The sequence below is a fragment of the Pan troglodytes genome, chromosome 12 (genome assembly GCF_028858775.2).
Source record: "Pan troglodytes isolate AG18354 chromosome 12, NHGRI_mPanTro3-v2.0_pri, whole genome shotgun sequence".
In the NCBI taxonomy this organism is placed as follows: domain Eukaryota; kingdom Metazoa; phylum Chordata; class Mammalia; order Primates; family Hominidae; genus Pan; species Pan troglodytes.
The window spans coordinates 96379938-96393494 of NC_072410.2; the positions used below are offsets into that span (position 1 = coordinate 96379938).

At 57.5% G+C, this 13557-nt stretch overlaps 1 protein-coding gene across 4 annotated transcripts in view; it reads left to right on the top strand.

Moving 5' to 3' along the window:
• Positions 1 to 13557, top strand: part of OTOF (otoferlin) — a 100984-nt gene that overhangs the window by 77631 nt on the left and 9796 nt on the right. For 2 of the 4 annotated variants that reach the window (XM_016948196.4, XM_016948195.4), the window contains exons 15-33: positions 350 to 573; positions 1048 to 1156; positions 1777 to 1957; positions 2046 to 2166; positions 3674 to 3774; positions 3917 to 4007; positions 4134 to 4250; positions 4379 to 4531; positions 4890 to 5079; positions 5169 to 5293; positions 5713 to 5847; positions 6532 to 6693; positions 7152 to 7271; positions 7695 to 7856; positions 7965 to 8127; positions 8610 to 8740; positions 10141 to 10170; positions 10570 to 10698; positions 12819 to 12885. In XM_016948196.4, the coding sequence (XP_016803685.1) occupies positions 350 to 573; positions 1048 to 1156; positions 1777 to 1957; positions 2046 to 2166; positions 3674 to 3774; positions 3917 to 4007; positions 4134 to 4250; positions 4379 to 4531; positions 4890 to 5079; positions 5169 to 5293; positions 5713 to 5847; positions 6532 to 6693; positions 7152 to 7271; positions 7695 to 7856; positions 7965 to 8127; positions 8610 to 8740; positions 10141 to 10170; positions 10570 to 10698; positions 12819 to 12885 (2511 nt within the window). The remainder of the gene's footprint in view (positions 1 to 349; positions 574 to 1047; positions 1157 to 1776; positions 1958 to 2045; positions 2167 to 3673; positions 3775 to 3916; positions 4008 to 4133; positions 4251 to 4378; positions 4532 to 4889; positions 5080 to 5168; positions 5294 to 5712; positions 5848 to 6531; positions 6694 to 7151; positions 7272 to 7694; positions 7857 to 7964; positions 8128 to 8609; positions 8741 to 10140; positions 10171 to 10569; positions 10699 to 12818; positions 12886 to 13557) is intronic. The other 2 variants (XM_016948198.4, XM_016948197.4) reach the window with 1 other exon arrangement.

The following is a 13557-nucleotide window of genomic DNA, read 5'->3' on the forward strand; positions in this document are numbered from 1 at the left end:
AGAGCTGCAAAAATGGCACAGGGCCCAAGGTCATGCTGGGGACTTGGAAGGACTGGCTCTGTCCTACAAGTAGACTGTTGACAATTCCTGCTCTAAGTTCCAGGAAGCAGGGAGCTAGACTTTGCCTTCCCACTGCTTCCAGCTCAGGCCCTCGCAGGGAAGAAATAGACCCAAGAGAGTGCTCCACCCCAGCGCAGTGTGAGAAGGCTGCCCCACACCTGAATGGCACACATGAAGTTCTCAGCTCAGCACCCAGGAGCTGGAGGCCAGGGACCCCCAAAAGAGGCCCCTCTTCCCCAGGGAAACTGGATGTGACGCGGCCCCCTCATTTTTCTTCCCACTGCCACAGGCTTCCTGCCCACACTGGGCCCAGCCTGGGTGAACATGTACGGCTCCACACGTAACTACACGCTGCTGGACGAGCATCAGGACCTGAATGAGGGCCTGGGGGAGGGTGTGTCCTTCCGGGCCCGGCTCCTGCTGGGCCTGGCCGTGGAGATCCTAGACACCTCCAACCCTGAGCTCACCAGCTCCACAGAGGTGCAGGTGGAGCAGGCCACGCCCATCTCAGAGGTGAGACCCCAGGCACTGTGCTGTCCCCCAGGGCCTCCAGCTCAGCCCCCTTCTCCCTGAGTCACCTGGGTCCCAGGCTTTGCCTGTTGCTGCCCTGTCTACCTGAGGAGTCAGACCTCAGGATAAGGTTTCTCCCCAGGAAGCAGAGGCCCCCACTCAGCCCCCCAACAGGACTCTGCCCTCGTCCACTGCCTGCCTGTGCTCTGTCTCACAACGGCCGCCAGGTCTCACGATGGTGCCTCCCCTCTGCCCCTCTTCCCAGCCACGGCTGTCCCTGTGGTGTCCGCAGCCAGCCCTGCTTCCATGGATATCCAGGCTGGGGGGCCGTTGGGGTGTGGGCTTCCTGGCCCCAAAGCCGGGGGGGATGCCCCCACCATCCACCCCCAGGGCCTGTCTGTGAGACGGAAGGAGGCCTGGCCCCCGACCTGCCACCCTTACTCAAGCTCAGGAATGCTTTGAACTGCCTCCCCACAGAGCTGTGCAGGTAAAATGGAAGAATTCTTTCTCTTTGGAGCCTTCCTGGAGGCCTCAATGATCGACCGGAGAAACGGAGACAAGCCCATCACCTTTGAGGTCACCATAGGTGAGTGCTGGGCCCACAGCAGGCTTCAGGCCTAGGTGAGCGCTGGCCCCACGGGAGGCTTCAGGCCTAGGTGAGTGCTGGGCCCACGGGGGCTTCAGGCCTAGGTGAGTGCTGGGCCCACAGCAGGCTTCAGGCCTAGGCTGCAGGTGGTAAGTGTGAGGCTCTGCACCTCAGCCCTGTCCTCACTCTTGTAGGGAACGTTGACCCCTTTCCCCCGAGAGGCCTCAAGCCCCCACAGAACACCTTTGTGTGTGCATGGGGTGGACCACGCCCCATAAAGGGGCCAACCCTCAGCTCCACCTACAGGGTGAGGCTGTGTTTGGGACCTGGGGCAGAGGGCAGGGAGAAGCCCTTCCCGGAGCTGGAGAGGAGAGAGTGGGAACTCAGGCCACAGCCTGGGCCAGGGCTGGGCCTCGCACTCAGGCGTCATGAGGACTCCCTGACTCTCAGCGGAGTGGGGACACGGGGTAATGCTCTCTGGCTAATGATGTGTCACATCTGAGCCCCATTCCCTGACTCTCCCTCTCCCCTTTCCCAAACCCAAGGCAGCACCGGATTGGACGGTGGGAGGGGCCTGGTGGGGAATGCACTCTAGGCCTTCTGGGCCCATTCTGCTCCAGGCAACTATGGGAACGAAGCTGATGGCCTGTCCCGGCCCCAGCGGCCTCGGCCCCGGAAGGAGCCGGGGGGTGAGGAAGAAGTAGACCTGATTCAGAACGCAAGTGATGACGAGGCCGGTGATGCCGGGGACCTGGCCTCAGTCTCCTCCACTCCACCAATGCGGCCCCAGGTCACCGACAGGTGGGCCCAGCCTCCCATCCTCCTGTGGCCTGGCCCTCCCACCTCCCTGGGCCCCCAAGACCTCACCTCCCGCCTCTGCCCACCCCAGGAACTACTTCCATCTGCCCTACCTGGAGCGAAAGCCCTGCATCTACATCAAGAGCTGGTGGCCGGACCAGCGCCGCCGCCTCTACAATGCCAACATCATGGACCACATTGCTGACAAGCTGGTCAGGGCCAGGCCAGGGGCCAGCAGGGGTGGGGTCCTGGGGGAGACGGCGCTGTCAGAGGGCCTTCCCTGGAACACACAAAGCTGGTCTGCCCAGGGGGCTGCAGGAACGGCCCCAGCAGGACCTCTGTTCCCATCCTCAGCCCCAGGTCCCAGGCACAGACAAGGGCAGGAGCCACCTCTAGTCACTGTAGCCTCCAGCGAACCCTGGGGCAGGAGTGTTGGGTTCCCTGATTTTTCCAGAAATCTTAAAAGCAAGGCTAGGGAGACAGGTGTGGTGGCTCACGCCTGTAATCCCAACACTTTGGGAGGCCAAGGCAGGTGGATCACCTGAGGTCAGGAGTTCGAGACCATCCTGGCCAACATAGTGAAATGCCATCTCTACTAAAAATGCAAAAATTAGCGGGGCTTGGTGGCGGGCACCTGTAATCCCAGCTATTCGGGAGGCTGAAGCAGGAGAATCGCTTGAACCCGTGAGGCGGAGTTTGCAGTGAGCCGAGATGGCGCCACTGCACTCCAGCCTGGGCAACCGAGCAAAACTTCATCTCAAAAAATAAAATAAAATAAAACAAAATAAAAAAGCAAGGCTAGGGAAGGGAAATGGGGAAAAGGGAGAAGCGAGCAGTGTCTGAAGCTCAGGAGCTGCCCCCTCCTCCTCTGCCCACCCCTCTCCCCCCTTGAGCCATGGGCACTGACTGGGTGAGGAGTGCAGCTGTTGGCGTGAGACCTCCTTCTCCCCAGCCTGGGGGAGCAGGGACCAGCAGATAATCCCACTCTTCCCTGAGCTGTTGCTGTTCCCTGTTGAAGTTCCCTGAAGCTCAGCCAGCTCATATTTTATAAAAATGAATTAAAACCTCCAAAAAAATCAAGGCTAATATGAGGTCTGCTCCCAGCCCCCTCCCAATGTCCTCCTTGTCATCCCTGTCTTGTGACTATAACCACAATTAAAGCCCATAGCCTTTGCAGTGTGACCTGGGTCTGCAGTTATCTGCAAGGCTTCCCCCTAAGGAGCTGGGGTACAAGCTGACCTGTGTTTCCTGTGGGACCTGTGTCTCACAGCCCTCCCAGTGCTCTCAGAGCCAGAGCCACTCCCTCTTCCCCCAGGCATCTGTTCCCATCCCCTGCCACAGGCCCCAGCATTCTGGAGTGACGTCAGGATCTTGGCACATCCAGTCCTAGGGTTTCCCTCTGTCTCTGGCCAGCCCTGAGCCCCCTAGCCCTGAGTTCTGCCCAGGCCCTGTGAGCTCACCAGAGCCACAGACTCACAGCCCAGAGGTGGCTTCTTCCTTCAGGAACTGAAGAACCCATGAACACCAACATCTCCAGGTTCTGAGAACAGAACCTGGGAAATTGATGACTTCCTCATGATCACCGATACTCAGGATGGCCCTAGCGAGAGCTCCCAGATCATGAGGTCCCTCACTCCCCTGATCAACGGGGAGGAGGCATTTGGGGAGGCTGGGGAGGCGGGGCTGTGGCCCAGCATCACCCACACTCCTGATTCACAGGAAGAAGGCCTGAACGACGTACAGGAGATGATCAAAACGGAGAAGTCCTACCCTGAGCGTCGCCTGCGGGGCGTCCTGGAGGAGCTGAGCTGTGGCTGCTGGTGAGAAGGGAGGGGCGGCAGGTGGGGGGACGATGAGGCGGAACTGGACAAAGGGGACCCTGCCAGGGCTGGGCAGATGAGGAAGAAACTACAGAGCCCCTGCTGGTCAGGCTCGCTAAACCCCGGCTCCCCCTACCCTCAGCCGCTTCCTCTCCCTCGCTGACAAGGACCAGGGCCACTCATCCCGCACCAGACTTGACCGGGAGCGCCTCAAGTCCTGCATGAGGGAGCTGGTGAGGACCGACTGGACAGCGGGGACTGGAGGGAGGGCCTGGCTGTGAGAAGGTGTCACAACCCCCTTTGTCATGGCCTGAGCTGTCCCCCAGTTGCTGGGTTCACTGACACCCCCTCCTTCGCAGGAAAACATGGGGCAGCAGGCCAGGACGCTGCGGGCCCAGGTGAAGCGGCACACGGTGCGGGACAAGCTGAGGCTGTGCCAGAACTTCCTGCAGAAGCTGCGCTTCCTGGCGGACGAGGTGCGGCAAAAGGGGTCGGGGCTTTGCCTCATCCAGGGCTGGCTCTCTGGGGCCCCTCAGGCTCAGGGGGCTCAGTCAGGAGGCTGGACCCCCTTACCCGCTGCCCCTGGCCACCCCCCAACCCCCAGCCCCAGCACAGCGTTCCCGACATCTTCATCTGGATGATGAGCAACAACAAGCGTGTCGCCTATGCCCGTGTGCCCTCCAAGGACCTGCTCTTCTCCATCGTGGAGGAGGAGACCGGCAAGGACTGCGCCAAGGTCAAGACGCTCTTCCTCAAGGTGCTGGAGGGAGCAGGATGGATGGGGGCCTGGGTCCTTTCAGGGGAGCAGCAGCCCCCACCTGGGGCTGGACGGCCTGAGTGACAGGGTGGGGCCTTCAAGCAGCAGGTGCTCAGAGAAGAGCCAAGAATGGGAAGGAGGTGGGGGAAGGGGTGGGGAAGGAGGTGGGGGAAGGGGTGGGGAAGGGGGCATGACGGCCCCCTGCCCATCCCCCTGCCTCCACCGGACCCCAGCCCAGCGGGATGGCTGTGAATGGGCAGGGCAGCTCTGACCAGGGCCTCTGCCAGCCCCTGCCCCTTCCCCACCCCTTGGGCCCTGGCAGCCGTCAGGCTCCTGGTGACCCCATGCCCGCCCCCAGTTGCCAGGGAAGCGGGGCTTCGGCTCGGCAGGCTGGACAGTGCAGGCCAAGGTGGAGCTCTACCTGTGGCTGGGCCTCAGCAAACAGCGCAAGGAGTTCCTGTGCGGCCTGCCCTGTGGCTTCCAGGAGGTCAAGGCAGCCCAGGGCCTGGGCCTGCATGCCTTCCCACCCGTCAGCCTGGTCTACACCAGTGAGTGAGGACCCCTCACTCGAAGCCTCACCTGGGAGGGGGCTGGAGGGGCTGCCCATCCCGGAACCTCAGGCTGCCCTTCCCCACAGAGAAGCAGGCGTTCCAGCTCCGAGCGCACATGTACCAGGCCCGCAGCCTCTTTGCCGCCGACAGCAGCGGACTCTCAGACCCCTTTGCCCGCGTCTTCTTCATCAATCAGAGTCAGTGCACAGAGGTGAGGGCCTGGGAGGAGGGAGTGGCTCTGGCTTTGAGAGCACAGGAAGCCTGTGAGCCTGTGGGGACTGGAGCCTGTGGGGCCTGTGAGCCTGTGGGGCCTGGAGCCACAGGTCAGCCAGTGCCCCGGTTTCTCAGGGGAAGCCCTGCAGATAACTGCAGCAGACGCAGGTCACACTGGAAAGGCTATGGGCTTTAGCTGTGGTTATATTCACAAGACAGGGATGACAAGGAGGACATTGGCAGGGGGCTTGGGCCAAACCTCATATTAGCCTTGATTTTAAGATTTCTGGAAGAATCAAGACACCTGTCACTCCTGCCCCCAGGTTCCGTGGAAGCTGAGTGAGTAGGGGTGGCTTCTGTTTGTGCATCTGCCCACCCTCTGTCACTTGTCCCCTGTCTCCCCATCCCATGCTGCAGGTGCTGAATGAGACCCTGTGTCCCACCTGGGACCAGATGCTGGTGTTCGACAACCTGGAGCTCTATGGTGAAGCTCATGAGCTGAGGGACGATCCGCCCATCATTGTCATTGAAATCTATGACCAGGATTCCATGGTATGGGTGGGCTCTGGTGCCAGGGACCCCAGCAGCACCACACCTGGCCCTTGTTCCCTGCACTCCACCTGCACTGAGGCTGTGCCCTCACCTCCGCCACCCACCTGCAGAGCTCCTTGGCCAGGTGCTGGCTGGGAAGCTGGGAGTGGGGGCTGACATCTAGCTCCTCCTGCCTGCTTGCGGCAGCCTGACCCCTTCCCGGGCCAGGACATCCTCACCTCCTGTCACCTACAGACTGAGCCCTGAAGGTGTGCCAGCAAGTCCTGCTGTCACTAGCCTCCCCACCCCAGGGCTCCCTGACCCCTGCCCTCACCTACCACAACCAGTAACAGCCTTGCCGTCCTCTGTGGAGGTTCTGGAGCAGGGAGTAAGGGATTGGGGTGACCCCCGAGAGTTAGCGAGCCACCTTCTCACATACCACCTCAGCTGCTGAGGTGCCCAGATAGCCCTGGACTAGAGGTAGGAGGACCTCATGTCTAGTCCTGAGCTGGGCATCTGCCATTTACTGACGGCTTGGCCTTGAACAAGTCTTTGGTGGGCCCTGAGACTTGGTTTCCTCATCTGTAAAATGGGGTGATCACACCTGTCCCTTACAACAACTCATGGGGCTGTGGTAAGGACCAAACGAGATCACAGGTGTGGACAGCAAGCACCAAGAGGCTTCTGGGTTGTCTGTTGCGTCAGGGCAAAGCTGACTTCATGGGCCGGACCTTCGCCAAACCCCTGGTGAAGATGGCAGACGAGGCGTACTGCCCACCCCGCTTCCCACCTCAGCTCGAGTACTACCAGATCTACCGTGGCAACGCCACAGCTGGAGACCTGCTGGCGGCCTTCGAGCTGCTGCAGGTGGGACTGCAGGGAAGAGGGGCTGAGGCCTGGGAACTGGAGGCTGGGAGTTGGGGCCTAGGGCTGGGGGCTGGAGCCTGAAGGCTGGGGCCTGGGGTCTCGGGCCTGAAGTCTGGGGCCTGGGGTCTGGGGCCTGGGGGTGGGGCCTGGGGGCTGGAGGCTGGGGCCTGGGGTCTGGGGCCTGGAGGCTGGGGCCTGGGGCTGGGGGCTGGGGCTGAGGGCTGGGGCCTGGGGCCTGAGGGGTTAGGGCCTGGGCGTTAGGGCCTGGGGGTTGGGGCCTGGAGCTGGGGCCTGGGGGCTTGGGCCTAGGGGCCTCTCTCCTACCCATCCTGACCAAAGCTGGGGGCGTGGTCCTTAGGGGGTTTCCCTGTCTCCCCAGATCATGGCAAACAACTCATGGGGAAAGAGACCCTGTCCCTGGGCTCCCCAGTGTGTGACCTGTGACCCCCATTCCCCAGATTGGACCAGCAGGGAAGGCTGACCTGCCCCCCATCAATGGCCCGGTGGACGTGGACCGAGGTCCCATCATGCCTGTGCCCATGGGCATCCGGCCCGTGCTCAGCAAGTACCGAGTGGAGGTGCGAGGGCTCTGTGTGGCCCTTCCCTTTTGGATGAGGAGTCTGAGGACCCAGGAGGGGAAGTGGCTTGTCATCCCCCTCCCACCACCATCACCAGGAGCCAGCAGCAGACCCAGGCTCCTGCCCCAGCCCAGGGCCTGCCCCCATCTGCACCAAGTCGCACTCCCATGTCCCAGGACCATGCCCAGCCCTCCTGTCTGCACCCCTGACTCTGCACCCCTTCTCCGGGCAGCCCCACCCTCATCCCTGGAGAACGCCTGCCCCTCCTCTGCTCTCCTGGCCCTGCTCCCACCCTTTGAAATCTGGGGTGAACTACTGCCCATCCCACTGCCCAGTTCCTTCTTGGATGGTCCAGCACCCCCATGGCTGGCTCCCTTGACTAAGGGGCTCTCTTCTCTGCACCCACCCCCCAACCTCTCCCAGGTGCTGTTCTGGGGCCTACGGGACCTAAAGCGGGTGAACCTGGCCCAGGTGGACCGGCCACGGGTGGACATCGAGTGTGCAGGGAAGGGGGTGCAGTCGTCCCTGATCCACAATTATAAGAAGAACCCCAACTTCAACACCCTCGTCAAGTGGTTTGAAGTGGTGAGTGCAGGCCCTGGCGGACGGAGGACGTCCTGTGTGGCTCCACTCAGCCAGCCGGCTTCCTCTGCCCCTTCTTGGAGGCTCAGGCTCCTGTCGCCAACACCCCAGGACCTCCCAGAGAACGAGCTGCTGCACCCGCCCTTGAACATCCGTGTGGTGGACTGCCGGGCCTTCGGTCGCTACACACTGGTGGGCTCCCATGCCGTCAGCTCCCTGCGACGCTTCATCTACCGGCCCCCAGACCGCTCGGCCCCCAGCTGGAACACCACGGGTATGGCCACATCCACCCTGCCACCAAGCCTGGCTCCACGCCCCCCAGGGAAGGGCTCCAGGTCTCCGCCCAGTCCAAGCCGCGACCAGAGTTTGCTCCTTGGGGCCGAGGGGGTGGGCATAGACGAAGGTCACCCTGGTGGCCAAGGAAGGCTGCCCAAGGTGACGCCAGCTCTACAGCCAGAGAGGGCAGAACTGGAGACAGCCTGGGGGGGCCTGAGGGCAGAAAGCCCCTTGCGCTGGTTGATGGAGAAGACCCAGGCCTCCCCGCCACCTCCCTCCCGCCGGCCTCCGCAGCTTCCCCTTATCTCGGGCTCTCTTCTTCCCTCCTCATGCCCATATTTTCTCCCTTGACTGGCTGTCCCCCTCTCCCTCAGAAAGTTCCAGAATCAGCTTTAGTTCTCCGCACCTTCCTGCCCCGCCAATCTCACTGTTCCTCTTGCTCCTTCCTCTGCCTGTCTGTCCATCTATCCATCTGTCCAGTCTGGCTTCTCCGACGCTGCCGTGTGCTGTGCAATGGGGGCTCCTCCTCTCACTCCACAGGGGAGGTTGTGGTGACTATGGAGCCAGAGGTACCCATCAAGAAACTGGAGACCATGGTGAAGCTGGACGCGGTAAGGCGGGTGGGGTCAGCCCCCTGCTGGCTGGGAACATGCAACTCCGTGTGACACATCCTGTGAACCAGACTATCTGCCCCGAGAGAAAAGGACACTAAGAGCCTCCTTTGGCATGTGACTGTCGGGGGCTGAACTTGATTGTGTGTCCAAACAGCTCCCTCCTAATACTATCCTGGAATGCACACGCGTGCGTGTGGTGTGTAAATGTGCATGTGTGTGCGCATGTGTGTGGTGTGCATATGTGCATGTGTGTGTGCATGCATGTGATGTATGTGCATTTGTGCGTTCATGCATATGTGTGGTGTGCATATGTGCATCGTGCATGTATGCATGTGGTGTATGTGCATATGTGCGTGCATGCGTGCATGTGGTGTGTATGTGCATGTGTGTGTGCATGTATGTGGGGTATGTGCGTATGCACGTGCGTGCGTGTGGTGTGCATATGTGCATGCATGTGTGGTGTATGTGCATATGCACGTGCATGCATGCATGTGGTATGAGCATGTGCATGTATGTGTGCACGCATATGGTGTGCATACGTGCATGTGTGCATGTGGTGTGTGCATATGTGCGTGCATGTGGTGTGTAAATGCATATGTGCATGTGTGCAGTGTGCATGCATGCGGGTGGTAGGTAAATGTGCATGAGTGTGGTATATATGCATATATGTGTGCATGTGTGCTTGTGGTGTGCATGTGTGCATGAGGTATGTAAATGTGCATGTGTGCATGTGGTGTATGTGCATATATGTGTGCATGCATGCTTGCGGTGTGCGTATGTGCACATGCGTGCATACATGTGGGTGTGTGCATGTGCACTGGCATGTGGTATGTGTGTATGAGAGACAGAGTGAGCCATCACAGTTTATTATAATCACCTGCTATAATTTTTACTCCAACAAATGACACCATAGGTAATGATTCCTTATGAGATCATCAGTGTCCTTTCCAAAGAGTCCCTGGTTTTCCATCCCGGCCATTCACAAATGACACTTCCCCAGCCTGGGTCGGAGGAGGATTTCCAGGTGGAAGCTCCTTATTCCTCCTGGCTTTGGGCCTAGGACTGTTCATCTGCCAGAGAGAGAACTGCCACCTGGGGGTTGGGTGTGGAAGTGGCGTACAAGCTGTAGACCCTACAGGGAAGGGCAGAACGTGGGCCAGCCTGGAACACAGCCCACTGTTCCTTTGGCCACCCAAAGAAACATCCTCACTCAGACCCTTTGCAGACTCACCAGTCAGAGTGCTCTTATTAATGCAAAGTTGGCCTTGCGGGCACAGGGGCTGCCAGCACACAGTAATTTCTGTCTTGGCTCCTCCACACACCCTGTGCTAGGCCACTGCCTGCCACTCCAGGCCCCAGTGGCTGATTCTGTCCCTGTCTCCTTGGTTCCTCTGCAGACTTCTGAAGCTGTTGTCAAGGTGGATGTGGTGAGTGTGGGGGCCATGCAGGGGCTCTGGGGTGAGAGGGTCCTTTATTGGCAATGATGTCAGGCCAAAGGGTCCAGCATCAGGGACAGAGCCAGCCCCAGCCCCCGCATGCTTGGGCCAGCACACCTCCCCTAAGATGCAGTGGAAAAGAGCTGGGTGAGTGCAGGACTCGGTGCCAGTCCTGCTTGGGCGAGTGGATCACACTGGCAGGTCACAACACTCTGTGGCCTGTGGCACCTTCTCCATAAAATAAGGCCCTGCCCCTTGGACATGGGTGGCCCCACAGGGCCTCATGGAGCCCAAGGCTTCCTGCTGACAGATGGCGGAATGGGTGGAGGCTCTCGGGATTGTCCAGGCAGGAGGAGTCCATGTAGGACTCTGGACCTGGCCAACCTGCAGGCTGAGGAGGAGAAGGAGAAGAAGAAGAAGAAGAAGGGCACTGCGGAGGAGCCAGAGGAGGAGGAGCCAGACGAGAGCATGCTGGACTGGTGGTCCAAGTACTTTGCCTCCATTGACACCATGAAGGAGGTGAGACCTCGGGTAGGGTGAGGGGAGGTGACCCCTCCACACTCAGACCCTCCTGTCCAGCTTCTTTCCCACGGCCCCCAAGAGCTGGATCCCACCTCCATTCATGTGAGTTTGGGATGGCTTTGTCTCACATCCTTGAAATCCTAGCTCAGAACTCACCTTCCAAGATGATGGTCCCATCTACCTTCCCTGCTTGGTTTTCTTTTGTCCTCATTGACTCATTCCACAAATGCCTCTTGGGTATATGCGATGAGCCAGGCTCCATACTAGGTGCTATGGGAGCCAAAAGATGCCACACCTGCCCTGATGGGCCTCCGGTTTACTGGGCAAAATGGACATGTAAACAGAGACTTAGAGAGGACTATGTGATAACAAAGGCAAATCATGGCTTGGGGGAATCAGGGAAGGCGTCTCAGAGGAGGTGACCTTTGTGGAAAAGGAGAAACATGTTCTCAGAGGCCATAAGGGAACAACTGCTTATCAGTAGTCCTTACGACTCTTCTTCATACTGTTTTATTTTACACATCTTGGTCATCGGCACGTGAATGATTCTTCCCCTATTACACATATGTGGGTTCCATCTGTTTGGCCAGAAACAGTTCCAGAAAGCGCATTTCTCTGCTTTCTTGTTTGTGTCCTCTCCACGCTGCCTACCTAGCTCAGGGTGCTCTGACTGGCCACCTGACCAGGAGGGACACATGCCTGCAGTTGTGTTTCCTCAGTGGGGCCAGAGCTGATCCAGCCACATCCTCTCCCAGGCCCTTTCTGTGACCCAAGCTAGGTGTGATATTTATTAGAGCACACATTAAGCTGCTGTAGCAAGTTAGAGTGAAGTGAACAAGACAGCGGTTTATTTCTCACATAACATCTCAGAGAGTGGGGGTTAGGCTGGTATGGTGGCTCAGTGGTGTCAAGGACTAAGATCCTGACCTCTTGTTTGTCACATCTGTAGGGTTGGAGGTGACTCAACATCGTGTTCTAATTCAAGTGCACAGGAAGGGTTAAAGAGGAGATGAGGCATATGCTTTTCTTTTTCAGGGCCCAATCCAGAAGCTGCACATATGACTTCCACTCACATTGACCAGAATCTAGTCCCTTAGCTACACTTATCTGCAAAGGAGGCTGGGAAATGTAATCTTTAGCAAGGTGGCTGTGTGCTCAGCAAAACTTGTAAAAATAGGAGAACAGATCATTGAGGACAACTGGTAGTCTCGTCTCCCACCATCAAGTTGGCCAGGCTGGAGCTCCAAGAGGCTGCCTGTTGCCGTCTCTACTCCTGCAATTTTCACAGACTGCCACCAGGTGGCGGTGGCGACTTAGTTGAAACCTGGTTTCTAGTTTGTAGTAAGATTTATTCTCGTTTCCAGTAAGATGGGGTGTGCTGAGTGAAAGAAAATATAGTACATTTTCTTACTGTTATACTTTTCTACATTAAAACAATTAATTTATTAATATCACTAAAAGCAACATTAAAATGCACTGTACTTTTTTAAGTAGAAAATGTAAATATTTATTGCAAGGTGTTATTTCTTTTTTTTTTAAATTATACTTTAAGTTCTAGGGTACATGTGCACAATGTGCAGGTTTGTTACATATGTATGCATGTGCCATGTTGGTGTGCTACACCCATTAACTCGTCATTTACAGTGGGTATTGCTCCTAATGCTATCCCTCCCCTCTCCCCCAACACCACCACAGGCCCCGGTGTGTGATGTTCCCCTCCCTTGTGTCCAAGTGTTCTCATTGTTCAGTTCCCTCCCATGAGTGAGAACATGCAGTGTTTGGTTTTCTGTCCTTGTGACAGTTTCTTCAGAATGATGGTTTCCGGCTTCATCCATGTCCCTGCAAAGGACATGAACTCATCCTTTTTTATGGCTGCATAGTATTCCATGGTGTATATGTGCCACAGATGCATAAACCCCTAAGTACCACTAGTCACACTGTACACATTATAAACTTTTTTTGACCCACTTAAGCAGAGAACATGGTGGATTTGAAATGCAGTAGGGAAGATTTTCTACTTCTAGTGCATTAAGACTGGTCTGGGCCCACAGTTTGGGGTCAACAGACTCCTCCCCAGGAAACCCACCTTCTGTCCTTTTCATCTCATCTTTTGGCAGCAACTTCGACAACAAGAGCCCTCTGGAATTGACTTGGAGGAGAAGGAGGAAGTGGACAATACCGAGGGTGAGCCCTGGAACCTGGAACTCTGCCTCCTCCTCCCCACCCCTGGGTGGTCAGCTCTCCTGCCCACCTCATCACCTGCTTCTCTTTTCCCTCCTGCCAGCCCTCCCAGCCTTAGTAGCCAGGGAAGCAGCATCAGTAATCCGTGGGCAGTACTGGGCAGGCTAAGGCCCTTGTCCAGGGAGGCTTTTACTCTGACCAGTTCAGCGCCCACAGTGATGGGCAGACATTTAGAGCCACGGAACATCAGAGCTGGAAGGGACCTCAGAGCTCATTCCATCCAGCATTTTCCAGACTCTTTTCCATGAAGAAAATTGATGGATGTTCTAGAAGGAACAAATTAGTTTTGATCAAATTAGTTTAGGAAAAGCTGATTGAAACAGCTTGTTTTGGTGCAGGACTTTTCATACCCTTTACTGTGCAAATGTTATTATACATCTCTAAAAGGAAGACACAGTATAAAATATTTCCCCAGCTTATTGGATCACAGTACTCTTTCTTCTAAAGCATGCCAGCAGCATCTGCACCAGGTGCTCCACTGAATGAGGTTTGGGAAATGCTAATACAGAGTGTTATTATTATGGACAAGAAGAGGGAAGCTAGTGAGGAAAGTGAGTGGGCAAGGAACTGCGCAGCAACAGGCCTCCACCCCCAAACCCATGCTCCTTCCTGCCC